The following is a 16,783-nucleotide window of genomic DNA, read 5'->3' as shown; positions in this document are numbered from 1 at the left end:
CGCCCAGTGCCCTTCGAAGTCCCACCTCGTAGCCCCGCCCGGACCCCCTCAGCCTCGCCCAGTGCCCTTCGCAGTCCCACCTCGTAGCCCCGCCCACATCCCTCTCAGCCCCGCCCCCTGCGACAGCTCCACCCAGAGCCGCCCTCCTCTCAGCCCCTCCCCTCCCACCGCCGCCCAGACCGCCCTCCCACCCGGCCCCGCCCAGACCGCCGTTACAGTCCCGCCCACACCCTTCCCAGCCCATCAGCTCCCTTCGCAGCTCCGCCCACAAGCCCTTTCACAGGCTCCGCCCCCCGCAACAGCCCCTCCCCTCTGCCCGTACCCCTCCTCCCCTTTCAGCCCCGCCCACAGCCCTCCCCTTCACAGCCCCTCCGCTAGCCACGAAGCCCTCGGAACCCCGCGGGTGCCTTACCCGGATCGGAGGGCCGAGCTCCCTCCTCCGGGTGGGCCCTCCGCCCTCGCAACCTCGTCCGGCTCTCCTCGGACTCCCCCTTCGCCCAGGCCCCGCCCCCCGCCGCCACTCTAGCCTCCGCTCCTCTCGTTGGTTCGCGCCCGGCCCGCGCTGGGCTGGAGCCGGGGCCCCGGCGGACGGTGGGGCGGCCGACTCCGGCCTACTGTTCGCCGCCGCGTCGGGGCGCTCAGCTAAGCCGCCGTTGAGGGCCTGCACCGTAGCTGCTCCCAGGCCCGGTTCCGAAGACGGCGCCTCCCCGAGCGCAGGAACCAGGCCGAGTGGGCCTGCGCATGACTCTCCCCGAGGCCCGGAACCCCCACTTGGACTCCAGGGCTCCAGAACTCACGGCCTCCCAGGTCTGACTCTCTTTCCCCCTTCTTTTCTCAGCCTAACTAGGTTCTTCTTCCCCACAGTTGTGTCCGGTGCCTCAGGGCCCCAGAAAGTTTCGGATGAGCCTATCCCAACACTTAGAGATGGGGCTCTGGAACCTGGGAGTCCTGGAGAATCGCCCTTAGGGCTCCTGGTCGAGGGCTCCTTCCTTAAGTTCTGAGTCCCCTTCCTGTTTCACATTCACTACCCCCGAGGTACCATGGCCTCCAAGCCTTGGAATGAGTGGAGTACCACCCTGTCCCACCTGACACTGGGAGTGGTGTCTCTGCATGCAGCCGTGAGCACTGCCCAGGTGAGTACACTGGGGTGGAGCAGGGGTGTGACCCACTCACAAACTGCAAGGACCTGAATCGGGTCCAGTTCCCCGGGGTCAGGGAGAAAGGGTGGTGCGAGCTTGAGTCTGGGGGCCAGGGTTGCATGAGACCCCCAGACCTTTCTCTGCCTGAAGGAAGGTCCTTGCTCTTTTTTTCCCCTGCATCTCCTTCTATCCTTGTGCTGACAGGCAAGTCGAGGGGCGGCTGCTGGCTTCCTGCTCCAGGCCTTGGCCTCTGCCACCTTGCTGGCCCCAGGGCTGGGCACAGATGAAGACTCTCTTGCTGGAGCCTGGGTGGCCACTGTCATCGGCCTGCCCCTTCTGGCCTTTGATTTCCATTGGGTGAATGGGGACCGCTCCTCTGCCAACCTGCTCCTGGGAGGAGGGATGGTGCTGGCTGTGGCCGGTGACCACCTTGGTGCTGAGGGTCGCTCTGTGGCTGGCCAGGCAGTGGTGCTGGTGGTTGCAGTGACTATCCTCATCGTGGCTGTTTTCACAACCAACACTTATGGAATGTGGGGGGGTGCGATGTTGGGTGCTGCAGGCCTCCTGAGCCGGCTGGAGGAAGACAGACTGCTGCTGCTGCCAAAAGAGGACATCTGTCGCTGGGCCCTTGCTGCAGGCAGTTGGGCCTACCACCGAGCCCTGCACACACAGCGCCTGCAGTGGGAGTGATGCTTAGAGACAGCATGGTGGGGCTTCCGTCCTGGCTACCGCTTCCCTCTCCCACAGGCCTGCTCCCTTAAGGATGGACTCTCGGGTCTCCCAAAAAGAGCTTGCTGCAGGGTGATGGATGCCTTGGTTAGGAGGCTGAGTCCAGGCACCACCGTCCCTCCTCTGCCTGAGTGTGGGAACTCGCCTAGACCAGAATGAAGGGGATGGGGCCCCAGGCACATTTTGGGGCCTGCTGCTGGGCAGGCCATGGTTGTGGATCCAGAGAGAGGCTTGGTCTCCAATAAACCTTAGGGAAACAGCAGGAATATGGAATCTGCCCATTCTTGCAAGGGATCGAGGGATCCTCCAGTGAGCTTTCTAAAGCTTTAGGGCAGCAGCTGGTTTCCTTGTGCAAAAAAGGGGAATATCCTAGAACTAGCCCTGGGGCCTCACTCGGCCTGACCTAGTGGCACCTTTGCCAGGAGGGCCCCTAGATTGAGAAGAACTCGTCCTGGGCCTTTGCTCTCCTGCGACACGGTGGAGCTCTGAGTATCCTTGCCCAGCATGGCAGGTGACCCTCTGGGACAGTGACCGTCACGGGCTGCCAATCGGAATGGGGACAGGGGAGGACTGTAGTACATCTGTATTACGGCTGTCCTCAGAAATGCACCTTCCCTCCCAGAGCTAACTCGACGTGTGCTCATTCGCCCTCTGGCCTGTGCAAGGCACGTCCTTATGTCCCCAAACCCTCACGCTCCTCACCGGACCCCTCTTCCATTCCCAACCCCGGGATTAGGCAGAAAGGTGGTTTAAATTCGAGGTCCAGGGCCCTTTCTCGGGGAGTATCTCTGCTTGCGTGCGGTGGAAGCAACGGCCGTCAGCTGGTCCGGCAGCAGAGGGGCGGGACCGGCCGGCGGGGTTCTCGGCCGAGCCTGGCCACAGCGCCGCGCATGCAGCCCTCCGTGTTGCGGGACAAAGGCGCACGCACACCTCCCTCGGGTGGCCCTTGGCTCGGGGGCCGCACCCTAGAGGACCGGAAGCGGCGCGCACGCCCCCATCCCCAGGACTTCCCCCGCCCCGCGCCCCTCCGCAGGCCGCCGGGGGCCCCGCCTCCTTCCTGCCCACTTTCTGCAGGGGCGGGCCCTCGGGCGTCCTTGCGCGCCCATTGGCCCCGGCGGACGTGCCGTCTAGCCCCGAGCGGCGCTCCCATTGGCCCCGCGCGGTCACGTGACGGGGAGGCCGAGGGGGCGGCGGCGGCGGCAGGGGGGGCGCGCAGCGAAAACAAAGATGGCGGCCGCGCCGGGGTCGGTGGCCGCGGCGGCTTCGGGGCGACGCGCGGGCCGGACCCACTGAGGCGGCGGCGCAGGGAGCGGGGCTGCGGGGTCGCGGCGGCGGCGAGAGGGCGGCGGGAGCGCGCGGCGCCCCTAATCTCCAGCCGCGGGTGCGCGCCGGCACCCGCCCGCCGGGCCGACCGGCCGCGATGTCCGGCGCGGAGGAGGCCGGCGGGGGCGGGCCGGCCGCGGGGCCCGCGGGCGCCGTGCCGGCCGGAGCCGGGGTCGGCTCCGGGGTCGGGGTCGGGGCCGGGCCGGGGGCGGCCGCGGGGCCGGCGGCGGCGGCGGCGCTGGGCGAGGCGGCGGGGCCCGGGCTCCCGGACGAGGCGGGCCTGGCCGGCGCCCGGCAGCTGCAGGAGGCGGCCGGCGACCCCGACGCGCCGCCCAAGAAGCGGCTGCGGGCGGCCGAGGCGGCCGAGGCGGCGGCGGCGGCGGCGGCGGCGGGCAGCGGGAAGCTGGAGGAGCGGCTCTACTCGGTGCTGTGCTGCACCGTCTGCCTGGACCTGCCCAAGGCCTCCGTGTACCAGGTAGGGCCGCCGGCCCGACCCCGACCCCGCCCGGCCGCAGCCCTGCCGCGGCCGCCCCCTCCCCGCGCCCCCGGCCCTCGGAAGCCGGTCTGAGCCCTGGGGCCCGGCAGGCGGGTCCTGGCGTCTGTTGGGGAGCTCTCCTCTCGCCTCCTCTCCGCGACCAGCTTCTTTCCCGGCCTCGCTTCCCTTGTTTCTCGACTCGAATGTTATTTCTCCTCTTTGCTTTTCAGCCTTCTCCGCTGCCCCAGCTCAGCGCTCCCCAGCCCACCCTCTGAGTTGGCCCCGAGGAAGCTGGTGACAGACGCCCCCCCATACACCCCCCAGAGTCGGTTCCCCTCACTCTGCATCCCTGGATTCGGGGGATCCTGGTGCTCCCCCTTCACTCAAGAGCTTCTTCTCTATTCTTTTAGCAGCCACACCCCCGAGAGCTGTCTTGAAGCTTCTCTCCTATACCTTCTGTCTCCCAATTGAAAGAAGGGATTTGATCACGTTTTGTCCCTCCTGTCGTTCCTGGTCTGGATCAACCACCTGCATCGAGCCCCACGGTCTGGGTCCCTTCTCTCTTCCCAGCCTGGCCTTGTGCTGTGTGGTCCAGATACGCTATGTCCTAAGTTAGACTCCCTCCCCATCCCGCCTGACCCACACCAGGCCTGGCTTCTTAGGCTACCAGCACTCCAGGAGGTGTGTCCACCCCCCTTCTCCCAGGTGTGGGTCCAGAATAGTGGCTGGACCCAGTCCTTAACCAGCCAGAGCCATCAGAGAGGGCACTTGGCCCCGGTGGGCCTGCCATTGCATCACGAGCAGCAGGGGCCACACGCTGGCCCAGGGCTGTTTGCAGTGTGCTGCCCTCTTTGTTCATCTGTGTCTCCACCTCATCCTCTGACCTGGATACCCCTTCTTCCCAGTGCCCCTGTGAGGGCTAGAACACGTTCGCGATCACCTTTCTTTGCACTTTCGGGAGTTGGTCGCTGCTGCTGGGGCCTTGTTTTCCTGCTGTTACTCTGACTGGGGCAGTGGGTGAGAGGGCCGTTGTAGTAAGCAGTACGAAGCTGACCTGGGTTGCCGCTTCCCCAGCCTGTAAGTCTCCAGGTCCTTTCCTACTTTGGCATGAAGTAGCTTAGGAGGACCCTGGTGTGCCCAGGTAACAGAGAAGGGAGGAGGCGTTGGCAGGGGAGTGGGTTGAGTTCTCTGGGTGGAGGATACTGGCTCTCAGCCTACCCTGGCGAGAGGCCCTTGCTCAAGAACACCGCAGGTCTTCTGACCCCACTGGGGGAATGCTTCCCATAGCCCCTCGGCCTTGGAGGTGCTACCCTCAGGAGTTGTGTCCTCTCCGGTCCCCTTTTTCCTTGCCCGTGATCTTTTGATCCTCTTACGTAGAAGAACTTTTCCTTCCTCGGGTCTTAAATGAGAGCCCAAACAGCCATGCTAATGATGAGTGGGAGGAGGGTCCCAGGGGAATTTGGGGGAGTCTCCCATCCTGTGTTAGACCTGGACCTGGCATGATGATATGATGACAGGCCACATGATGCCGCCTCCTGGTCCACTCAGCACAGAGCCGAAGCTCTGCCTCTGGCCAGAGCCACTGTGATGGGGCCTCTGAGCCTGGCTGGTTCAAACTGGCCCGCACTGTGCTGGGAGCTGAGCTCTGTCCTGGGCAGGCTGAAGGCAGGCAGCTAAGCAGCTGTGACGGATAGAGTGAAGGAGCTGAGGCAGCCCGACCTGTGGCCCTCCCCAGGCCTAGTGGGCTCTGCTGAGCAGCTGCCCTGGAAACAGGCCTGCTAAGCAAGGAGAGTGAGGCTAAGCTGTGGGCTCTGGCACTGGTCCCCTGCTCCACCTCCATCCTTCCCAAGTGACAGCCAGGCCTTGGTAGGGAGTTGTTTCCCTCTCATCTCTAGAGGCCTGGAGAAAGCTCTAGAACATGTTATCAGTGGTGGAGCCCTTGGCTCTAGAAAGGTTGACCAGAGACCTTCCACGGGTCAGCATTTGCTTTGGAAGCCATGCCATGGGTCAGGAGCACACCTGGCAGGATGCATAGCAGTGCCCATGAGGGGCCTGAGGGATGAGCCAGAGGAAGGAGGGAAGGCTTCTTGGTGATTCCTGCCGCATACAACCCTGGATGGGGACATTAAGGGTAGGGGTTGGGGTGGGCCTGGAGGCCTGGGCCATTACCTGGTTGCATCTGAGCTGGGTTTGCTCCCAGGAGGATTTGGTCAGCAAGTGGCATCAGTCCTACACATGCTGTCTCGCAACAGGCAGACACACAGCTTTCTGTGTGTCCCTGGTTGGGGCCTGTTATTAGCCATCACCTCGTGGCCTGGGCTCAGCCCCTCCGTTTCTGCTGGCCTTCTTTGGTAAGCCGTGTTGACTAGCCATTTCCGGTGGGCTGGTGTCGGGCACGTCACACGTTCTGTTCTCCTGACCCACCAGGACGAATGGTTTGGGGCAGGCACCAGGTGGTGCCCAGCTCTGGGGTGAGGAGAGTAACCAGTGGCCGTGCTGAGTCCTGTGCACTGTGCCTGCCTGAGCCTGGGGGGCAAATCCTTGGGTCTCGAGTCGGCTGAGTGTATGGTAACTTGAGAGCTTGCCCTGTGGCCACCAGACCCCACCTGTGCACTGCCAGGGGAGCTTCGGTGGTGGCAAGAGCTCGCCTTGAACAGACTTGCCCCCATTCCCAAGTCTGAGCGCCTGGCTCCGCACAGCTGGCTCTCCTACACATCTGGCATGCTGAGCCACACACCTGGGCTGGGGAACTTGCTTTGGTGTAAGAGCAAGATGCTCATGCAAATGGTTTCCCCCGTGGCCTACTTTACGCAGGTCAGACCAGGGACAGTAGGTACGGCAGGTGCTTTGATGTTCTCTGCAGGTGTTGGGTGTGTCCCTGGTGACTGGCCTGACCGGGTTTGGGGCCACTCACCAGAGTCGCAGGCAGGCACCGAGGTCGGGGCAGAGGGCTGGAGTGAGTTGCAGCTGGGACACTCACGCGGGACAGGCAACAGGTGTGTGCGTAGATGCAGACTGCGGCTCCGGGGCAGGGTGCCCGGGTGCCTTGCGTGTGTGAGTGCCTTCTGTGGGGGAGGCACAGCCTTGGTGGTGCCTGGAGCAGTGCACGTGTACCTCCCCCGCCCCCACCATGTTCTCAGCCTGAGAAGTTCCCTGTGATCCCCGGGGTGAAGGAATAGTCAGGGGTCTCAGGATGTGGCCCCCCAGCTGGCTTTCTGGCCTGGCACTCGCGGCCTCAGACCTGCCCCCAGCACATTGCTCCTGTGCCCCTTCTACCCAGCTGCCGTCTTCCATCCCTCCTCCTCTTCCAGGGCCCCACAGAGGCAGCGGCTCCGTGCTACAGGATGCTTGTCCTCACTTGACTGGGGCACTTGCCGGTTTCTGCCCTGTGGGGGGTGGGTGTAGCTTGCTGTGCCTCTCACCCCTAGGGTCTCCTGTCTCCACCAGGACTCGGGCCCTGGCACAAGGAAACTGGTTACTTGATTGGCGTCACATTGGTAAAAGGCCTAGAAAGCAGGGGTAGGCCCGTCTCTGCCCAGGCCCGGCCGCATGGTCGCAGGCCTGGAGAAGCCTCCAGTGGTTGTCAGCGTGCCCGGTGCTGCAGGCTCTGTTCCCGCTGATCTTTAAGGAATCCCCCATGGGGCTGCCCACCCAGCTGGCCTGGGATCCTCTTCCCTAGTCCTGCCTCATGCTTTGGGCTGAGAAAGGTAGCAGAGTAGAGCTGCGGAGGTGTGTCTGCTTCTCTAAAACGAGCATTGAGAGGAGAAGGTTTCTGAGCTCTGGCTGTGTGAGAAGCTGGGTTTTATGTGGTGGTTACTTGTCATTTGAGTTGCTTTTTGATCCAGGGAGTATCTACATCTGAGCAAGAACGTGGCTATGGGGTTGATTGGTTCCCATCCGGATCCTAGGTCTTGAGGTGTGACACCAGGACTTCAAACCCGAAACCTGGTGGAGTGTTAGGGCTTGGCTTTACCCAAAACAGCTGCATCCCTTGGACACTGTGAGGTTCGTTCTTTTTTCTTTTCTTTTTTCCTTCCTTTCTTCCTTCTTTCTTTCTGATTTATTCATTTACTCATGAGAGACCGAGAAAGACAGGCAGAAACACAGACAGAGGGAGAAGCAGGCCCCTCACAGCCCAATGCAGGACTTGCTCCCAGGACCCCAGGATCATGACCCAGGCAGAAGGCAGGTACCCAACCGCTGAGCCCCCCAGGTGTCCCTGTGAGGTCCTTTCTTAAGCCCCTTGAATAAAGGGATTGAGGAGACCTCAGGCCAAACCTGGGGGAGGGGGACATGGGGTGCCTGCAGCCCTGATGGGCATGGTGAAGGGGGCCTTCAGCTGTGCTGAGCAGCAGGTTTGGGGTTAGTGCCTTAGTTGTGCTTTGGAGGCTGGGGTGCTCACATCGGCCTAGGTGGGAAGCCTTCCTGGAGCCCCTGGCACCTGAGGGGTCCGTGCACTCCAGGCTTAAGAGAGGGCCTAAAAGGCCGATTGGCCAAGGCTTGGTTTCCAGGAGTTGGGGAGGAAGGTATTTTCTAAGGCTCTCTTACGGCCCAAGGCCTGGGATCAGGGCTCCTCCTTGTGAGGTTGGATGGTACATTCAGCGCCCCTGTCACCCAGGGGAAAGCTGGCCTGGGTGCATGTGAGCTGCCTGTGGCCAGATGGGGTTGATGGGTGGTGTCCTCAGAGGACAGGTATGAATGCCCGCTCCTGGGGCATTTGCAAGGGGCTTGGGGGCTATTGCTGTGGCTTGGGTGGGACTGGAGGGTCCACGGGTGAGGGAGGGCATTTGCTGAAATCACATGCCTGTGCCAGGAGTCCCTCTGAGGCCTTGCAGGTGGCAGCCCTGTGATGGCCGTGGTGGGTTTTCTTCTGCTCCTGTCATGTGCTGGGGGCTGAGCTTGCTGTCATACGTGTTGTCTCACCTCACCCCTTCAGCACATGATGAGGCTAGTCCTCTCCCTGTCACTTCTTGTGCCTGAGGAAAGTGAGGCCCAGAGAGGGAAGCAAGAAGCCCAGGTCATGCAGCTGGTGACCTGTAGGCTAGAGGTCAGACCAGCATCTGTCGGGGGAAGCCCTGCAGTGTTCTGTGGTGGGCTGCCCTCTTCCTGCCCCCCTCCCATCAGGATCTTCCTGGCTGGGTGGGCGCTGCAGGGGCTGTTTCTTGGGGTACCTAGGCTCTTGGAGAATTGGCTCTAGCATGCCGAGTGGGGCATTCTGGCCTGCCCTAGCTGTCCATCAGAGGCTTGTGCCCAGCTTGTGGCTGCGCAGACCAGGGGAGGTGCAGTCCAGCCCAGCCACCGAGGACGCTGCTCTGTGTTACCGTGTGGCCAGGCCTGCATGTGAAGTCGGAGTTGTGCTCAGGTCAAGGAGGACCTGGGTAGCGGGGAGGGCTCTGGGGCTTGGTGACCCACCCTGCTGTGGACAGACCAGCTGGGCCCAGACCAGCCACCTGGTTTTTACCCAAGAACATCCCTTGGCTAACCATGAGGTGCTGGCTGCATGTGGACGTCCGCTCGTCCCTTGGCAGGGCCAGCAGCACTCTGCAGCATCTTCCTGGCTCACTGTCTTTCGACTTAACAACGGAGCTGTTGTGGCCTAAGGGGCAGTGACCTGCCTCCCCCAGAGAAGGGCAAGAGTCCTACTGCTCCACGGTGCCCTGTCACCTATGGCTCAGGAGGAGCGGGTGGGAGCTGGCCTGGGAGCTTGGAGGTTCCCTCAGCCCCCGGGGAATAGGAAGAGACCTGCTGGCAGGAGTGTGCAGGCCGGCTCTCTGCGCCCCAGCAGTGGACTCTGAGGGTAGTGCTGGGAGGTAGGCAGCCATGTGCTTGGCCCCCTTGGTGTGCCTCAGGAGCGTCTCGGACTCCATGGGAGTCCCTCACCCTCAGCCCACACCCTGCTGCTCTGCCTTGACGCAGACGAAGCCATGTGCGTTCCGTTGCTGTTCCGCTCAGGCAAGTGGTGGCCACGCTGGTTGTGGCTTCACTTCCAAGGGGAACCCTGAAGTCTCCTCCATGAATAAGTAGTTAGATGAGCGTGAGCACCGTCCCTTGATGCCTCCCGCGAGCTGCAGCAGTCTTCCCTCGGGCTGTGGTTTGACGAGCCTCGGGCCCTCAGTCTGTGCCTCCTGCCGGGTGGAAAGGGCCTGTGGTGTCTGTGCCCTCCCCTCCCCTCACAGTGTCTCTGGCTTCTCCATCCACCCCTGGGGGCGACGGGAGAGGCGTCCTGGGAGCAGGCCCCAGCGCAGCCCGGCGGCCTCTGGGATCCACCCCCCAGCCAGCCCGTGTGTCCGGAGCTGGCACTGCCCCCCTGCAAACCTGAACCCAGCCAGCTCCCCTTCTCATCTTGCACACTTTAATTTTTGGCCTGAATTGAGATTTCAGTACAGATCGTCTGTGCCGTGTGCGTGCACGTGGCTTCTGTCCTCAGCACGTCAGTCCCATCGCCCAGAAGACCCCGGGCCCAGCACCCCGTGCGACGGGCTCAGTTCAGGGGACACAGACCCCTGAGCTGATGGGACAGCAGTTGGTGTTTATGAGCGTCCCACGGGTGTGGCTGTGGCCGGGCAGAGGCGTGTGCTGCACAGCGTGCCCCTCGGAAGCGTTCTGGACCTCGAGGGGAGCCTGGAGGGGTGGCTCTCTGGAGGGGTGCCACGGCGGGCAAGCCCGGGCCAGCTGCTGGCGAGGCCTGTGACAGTGCCATGTGCCCGTTCACCCTCGCCCGGCTGTGGGAGGGTTCCAAGTGAAAGTCCAGCTGCCCTGAGCGGAACGCCCTGTGCCCCCCACAGCCTTCCCTAACCTCTGCCTCCACAGGGTTTGACCAGCTAGGGCCAGGCCTGGGGAGATACGTCTGCCCAAGGCTTTGCCCTCGTACATCTCCTTTCTCCGTGGGCCTCCTTCCCCGCAGCCCGTGTAGTTCTCTGAACAGCACCCAGTGGGAACTCGAGAGGCAGGTGTGGAACCAGAGACCCAAGACAAGAGCAGAGACTATCACAGGCGCAAGGCTCCCAGCAGGGCAGGGTGCTGACATGCAGTGTCTGGGCCTCAGAGCCGCGGGGTCAGAAGGGGAGGGGCCTCCCTTCTGCTGCCCATAGCCCTGTAGCCCCCGTTCTCCGGGCCTGCATGGGGCACACACACCCTTGACCCAGGCCAGCTAGGCCGCCCCGCCTGCCACTCTCTGGGCCACCAGCTTTTAGGAAAGTCCCTGCAGGAAGCCAGCCTCACTGGGCAGGTGGCAGCTATCTCTCACCTGTGCTGGCCAGGGAGGGCTGGGTCGTCTGAGCAAGGTCCCCAGCCCCCGCACGGGCTGCCGGCTAGGTGCCGGGAGCCCGCGTCCCCACAGGCGTCCTGAAATCAGGGCCTCTGGGGGCTCCTGAGACAGTCCCTGGCTCCAAGCCCCAGTGTGGCCAAACCGGTCACCACCAGCGGGCCCACCTCAGTGCGGATCCGCAACGTCTGCAAGCCGCCGAGGGCCACTTTGAGTCACCTCGCTCTCCACAGGAACCCCCCTGGCCATGGGCCTCCTGAGCGGTGGCCCCGTCTGCCGAACAGCAGCGTGCCCGCACCTGTCCTGGCCAGCAGGCCCTCCTGCTGCGGCCAGCGGCCCGGCTGGCGCGTGCGTGTGTGCACGTCCTGCAGGTCTGTGAGCTCATCTCCCTTTCCTTCTTCGCAGTGTACTAACGGTCACTTGATGTGCGCTGGCTGTTTTATCCACCTACTAGCAGATGCCCGGCTGAAGGAGGAGCAGGCCACGTGCCCTAACTGTCGTTGTGAGATCAGTAAGAGCCTCTGCTGCCGCAACCTGGCTGTGGAGAAAGCCGTGAGCGAACTGCCCTCCGAGTGTGGCTTCTGCCTGCGTCAGTTTCCCCGTTCCCTCCTGGAGAGGCACCAGAAGGAGGAGTGCCAGGACAGGTAACCTCCTGGGGGCCCAGGATGGGGCTGGCGAGGCCCGGAGCGCCACCTACTCTGCTTGGTCCCTGCTGCCTGGCCTGGCCTTGGCTCCTGCACACCTAGCCCAGTGACAACCCGGAGTTCCCTCGGGGGCCAGGGTGGAGCTGCTCGGGGCCCAGGCCTGGGGGGGTGGGTGGGCAGGAGTGGGCTGCAGAGCGCCGGTCGCTTGGATCTGGACCCAGTGGCTGTTGGGACATCGCCCTGGCTCTCCAGGGCTCTCTGGCTGCGTGGTGGCCTCGTAGACCTGGCTGTCCTTGGCATCCTTGAGCCCAGGAGAGCATGGCAAGCTCCGGGAGCTCGGTGCGAAGCTGCATGGGCACCCCGACCCGGTCCCTGCCCGTGGAGTCAGGCCACTGAGACTTGCATAGGGTCCAAGATCACGGTCAGTGACCACTGTTTTCAAGCAAGAGAATCCTCACAGCAAAGGGTGTCGGTGGCGTGCGTCTTCAGAGCTCTCGTGCGCTGCTTTCCTGTCTCCCACACACACTCTGACCCCTTCCTGGGGCTGGCACGTGGTGAACATGTCCTTCGAGGGGTAACCTGTGTACGGGCAGGGGACCGAGCAGAGGCCCACCCTGGAGGACCGCTGGGCAGAGCCACCTGCCACAGGGCACAGGCCGTGACCACGGTGCTCACCTCCTCCCCAGGGTGACCCAGTGCAAATATAAGCGCATCGGCTGCCCGTGGCATGGCCCTTTCCACGAGCTGACGGTGCATGAGGCTGCATGTGCCCACCCAACCAAGACGGGCAATGAGCTGATGGAGATTCTGGATGAGATGGACCAGAGCCACCGCAAGGAGATGCAGCTCTATAACAGCATCTTTAGCCTGCTCAGCTTTGAAAAGATTGGTTACACAGGTGAGGCGCCCCGCCGCCCACTGCATGCCGCACAGGCTGGGGGGGGGCGGGTGGCTGGGAGCCTGGGGAGCTGTGGGCTCTGAGCCGTGGGCACGGGCCCTGCTGGATGGCCAGGCTCTGGACAAGCTTTGGTGAATGGGAGGACACCTTGGGGGAGAAGACGTGCCAGAGGCCAAGCAGGGGAGGGGCCGGGGCAGGACCCCAGGGGCACCTGCATGGCTCTCAGAGGCCCTCTCACCTGTCCTCCCCTCCCTGGCCCTGCCACCCTAACAAGGTGGTGTCCCGCTGCGTGGGGCTGCACAGCCCTTGGGACAGTCAGTGTCTAAGCAGAAGGTGGGTGTGTCTTGGAGGGCCCGGCAGCTAGGGGCCTGCCCTGCGGAGCCAAAGGCAAGAAGAGCACTCAGCACAGCCGGTCCTGCCTGCAGGCACTGACTGCAGTGGCCACGGGCCTCCTGAGGCCATCAAGAAGATGCTCAGGGGCAGGGCTCCTGAATGAGCTGAGGGTGCTCCGCTCAAAATGCAGAGCTGGGAGTGGACGCCCGGGGACGGGCAGGCTGGATCACACCCAGGCCCACTGGATCCCGTGGGCTCTCCTGGCCCCGGCCACTGCCTTTGGACACGCTGGGGAGCAGGAAGCAGGCCAGGGCCTGGTCCAGACACAGAGAACAGCGAGAAGCACCTGCTGCCACTGGGGCCACTGAGGGAGACCGCGGCCCTCTACGGCTCGGCCCACACCAGGCAGCCGGCTCAGAGCGTCAAGGGCGGGCGCAGGCAACCAGTCACACCACGCTGCCTGGACCGGGCCTGGCTAGGTGTGGGCCCGCAGGGGCCTGAGAGGCGAAGGGCCCCGCAGCCTCAGCAGCAGAAGGCCGTGGGCCCTAGTTAGTTGCAGCCTCAGCTGCCCTGGTGGGCGCCATGGCACAAACGGTCCAGGCCTCGCCTCGTGGGTCTGGGCGGGCTGAGGCATCGTGATCGTGGCGGTGGCTGGGCGGGGATCCCCGTCCACACAGGAAGGACTGGCCGCCTCCGTGGAGGGACTCGTGGGCCATGGGCCCCGGGCTGTGCTGAGAGAACTGTGTGACAGCACAGGAGCCCAGCACCGGGCCACATGCCCGCGCTCTGCCTCGCGCCCCGGCAGGCTCCCGTGCCACGTGCCTGCCCGCCCGGCGCCGCCGGCTTTCCTGGCAGCTCTGTATCAGAACCAATAAAGTGCACTTGTTCTCAGAATGCATCCTGTCTGTGTGTCTGCTTACCCACGCCCCTGGGTGGGCCTCCCTGTGCCTGGGCTGGGCCCTGGGGGAGGCAAGGAGGGCGGCCGGCGAGGGTCGGGCCACTCACTTCTCTCAGCCTCCGGACTCCCTGCAGCTAACGCGTGTCACTTCTGTTTGTAGTTGTTTCCCTAAAGCTTATGTGCGCCTCCATTTGCCATAATTGCGTTTGATTTGCCTTGTGACAAGTAGAGCACGCTGTGTTCTCCTGGTAAGTGGCCTTCCTCCCTGGCTGAGCCTTTATCCTCGGCCTCCGGAAGGCGCCGCCGCCCGCCCCGCCCGCACTGACTGCCGGCTCTCCCGGCCTGTCTGTCTCCACAGAGGTCCAGTTTCGGCCCTACCGCACGGATGACTTCATCACGCGCCTGTACTACGAGACGCCGAGGTTCACGGTGCTGAACCAGACGTGGGTCCTGAAGGCGCGCGTGAACGACTCCGAGCGTAACCCCAACCTGTCGTGCAAGCGCACGCTCTCCTTCCAGCTCCTCCTCAAGAGCAAGGTCACGGCGCCCCTGGAGTGCTCCTTCCTGCTGCTCAAGGGCCCGTACGATGACGTCAAGATCAGCCCCGTCATCTACCACTTCGTCTTCACCAACGAGAGCAACGAGACGGACTACGTACCACTGCCCATCGTCGACTCCGTGGAGTGCAACAAGCTGCTAGCCGCCAAGAACATCAACCTACGGCTCTTCCTGTTCCAGATACAGAAGTAGGCGGCGCCGCTGGGCTGCCCCCGCCGGCCCGGCAGTGGCTTCACAGTGCTGACCATTTTAGCCAAGGAGAAGGAACAAACGCGAACATTGGGAAAGTCTGCATGCGTGTGCGAAGGTGTGAGCACTTACACCTCGCCCTCCGCCCCGCCTCCCCTGTCCCAGGCATCAGAGGCCGGGCCACCTGCAGAGGAGACGGTGGCTCAGGGACACAGCAGGGCTAAGCCCAGCGGCCGTGCCCCGGCCCCCACGCGCGGTGAGGCGCACCGTCTGCTCTGGGCCGTGCACGACCCCTGGGCCGGGCTCGGGGAGCACGCTGACTTCAGACGGCATATTTGATTGCAATTAAAAAGGCACCCTTGTTTCCTACTTTCTGTTTTGTTTGAGGGAAAGGCGTAGCTGCGATTGGACATCTGGGGAGCTGTGGTTTGGCCTGGGGGTCCGAGCCCGGAGGTCCTTGTTACCACACCTGCACACACAGCTGCACGGGCTGTGGCCTCCCTCCCGGGCCAGGGCCGGTCCTGCGGTGGCCCCAGCACCCCCCCCTGGCCCCCCCCCCCCCCCCCCCCCCCCCCCCCGCCGCCATCTGCTGCAGAAAGGCAGGACGTGGCCGCACCCAGGCTCAGCAGATGCTTCGGAATGCAGGGGGAACTCCTGTATCTTCCCAGGAAAACAATTAAACTCTTTACAGGCTCTTCTAGAAGTTAAAAAGTTTAGCGAGAGGATCTATTTTCTGTATTCAGCCTTGAGGGCACAGCACCCTCAGCCTGTGGGGGAAGCCGTGGGCACCGCGACAAGGGCCTAGCAGTGAGGGTCGCGGGGGCCGGACGGCCCCACTCTGCAGCCTGGGGTGGTCCTGGGGCAGCCTCCACGCCCGCTGGAAGGGGGATCGTGGCCCCCTTCCTGTCTTAGGAGACACGGCTTCTGCGATAGGCTTCTGTTGCTTAAATACCAAAGAACCATGTCCTCTGCCCCTGGCCTACCCTGGGCTTCAGAGCAGTCCCTGCCGCCCCCACCCCACCCCCAGCCTCCTGGCCCCCCATTTCCCAGGCCCTGTAGGCTCCGCAGGGTCCCTCCGGAGCTGGTGTCACCGGGTGGAGTGAAAGCCTTGCCCTGGTGTCTAGTCCAGGCGGTGGCCCTTGAGCCACTTCTCCCCGCAGGACAGCTTGCTGAGCTGTATTGAGAAGACGGTGGCAGCTTCCCGTTTGCAGCCTAGGGCGCGGGGCTTCCAGGGAGCCCTCCTGCCAGGCCACCTGCGCCTGGCCGCTGAGGGCGCCCAGAGGTGCTGTGCTTGGTTTCCTGCAGCCCGCCACACACACACCAAAGAAAGATGCCAGCCTGGCCGCTGGCACATGTGTGGGGGCTCACCCTGGTGCGGGAGGCCCACTGCCCCACTGCCCTCGAGGGCTCCCCGCCTAGTGGGCACGGAGGGTGACAGATAGCTGTGGGCCGGCTTGTGTGTAGAGGGGACGGCGCCGTGTCCTTGCAGCTCAGCGGTTCTTGGGGGGCATGCCATCTTTGTAGAGTTTCTGGATTTGAAAGCGACTGTGTTATGGCGGAGTCAGGGCAGGGCAGGCTTGCCTGAGGGACAGATTTGAGCGGGCGGGGGGGGGGGGTGGGGTGGCACCCCAAGACTCTGCTGGGTGGGGCGGGTGAGAGGCAGCAGATCTGCACGCAGGTCAGGCATGTGGCCGGGCCTTCTCAGCCCTGCCTCTGCAGTCCCGGGGCTAGTGGCCTTGGGGTTGGGGGATGACGGCGGGCTGGGGTTCCTGGCTGCTGGGGGCATAGGGCCCACCAGTTCCGGCAGCCCAAGAGCGTGGGGGCAGGACGGCACCCACACAAGGCCCTTCTTGCAGGGGTATGTGTCTGGGGGTGGCCAAGAGGAGTGGTCATACTTCCCAGTGTCCCGTCCCCACCTCAGCAGCTGAGCCTTACGGCCTGGGGGGCCAGGTACCCTGGGAGATGGTGGTATGTCCCAGCAACGCCTAGGAGCTGGTGTCACGATGTCCTCGTGGCATCTCACCGAGGGTCGTTGATTTACTGGGGATGTCCTCCCCATGCTGTTAGGAAGGAGCAAATAGCAGCGGTCTGTCTCCAGGACCCCTGCCACCTTGACACCCTGACTTAGGAGAGTGGGGGTGCAACCCCGCCGATGTGGGGGTGGCCTGGGGGCACAGAGCAAGCTGGCCCCTCCCTCCCTCCCTGACATGGCCACTGCCGCACAAGCACTACATCCCTCAGTTCACCCAAGTGAGACATTTACAAAAATAATAAAAAAATAATTTTTTAAAGAGTAGAGCGAGAGGTGTTTTTATCACTGTGGGAAATGACTT

At 63.7% G+C, this 16,783-nt stretch overlaps 2 protein-coding genes across 2 annotated transcripts; both read left to right on the top strand.

Moving 5' to 3' along the window:
* The first annotated feature begins 367 nt into the window (after positions 1-367).
* On the top strand, positions 368-2,134 carry LOC111098591 (cysteine and histidine-rich protein 1-like). The gene is made up of 2 exons (XM_038555854.1): positions 368-1,133; positions 1,344-2,134. The coding sequence occupies exons 1-2, from the start codon at positions 1,041-1,043 to the stop codon at positions 1,827-1,829; spliced, it is 579 nt and encodes a 192-aa protein (XP_038411782.1). The 5' UTR covers positions 368-1,040; the 3' UTR covers positions 1,830-2,134.
* A 1,154-nt stretch (positions 2,135-3,288) lies between these two features.
* CYHR1 (cysteine and histidine rich 1) lies at positions 3,289-14,819 on the top strand. Its single transcript, XM_038555852.1, has 4 exons — positions 3,289-3,666; positions 11,336-11,574; positions 12,261-12,472; positions 14,062-14,819. The coding sequence occupies exons 1-4, from the start codon at positions 3,289-3,291 to the stop codon at positions 14,451-14,453; spliced, it is 1,221 nt and encodes a 406-aa protein (XP_038411780.1). The 3' UTR covers positions 14,454-14,819.
* The last annotated feature ends 1,964 nt before the right edge of the window (positions 14,820-16,783 follow it).

The sequence above is a fragment of the Canis lupus genome, chromosome 13, assembly GCF_011100685.1.
Source record: "Canis lupus familiaris isolate Mischka breed German Shepherd chromosome 13, alternate assembly UU_Cfam_GSD_1.0, whole genome shotgun sequence".
Classification (NCBI taxonomy): Eukaryota; Metazoa; Chordata; class Mammalia; order Carnivora; family Canidae; genus Canis; species Canis lupus.
This window is presented reverse-complemented; position numbering and strand designations above follow the sequence as displayed.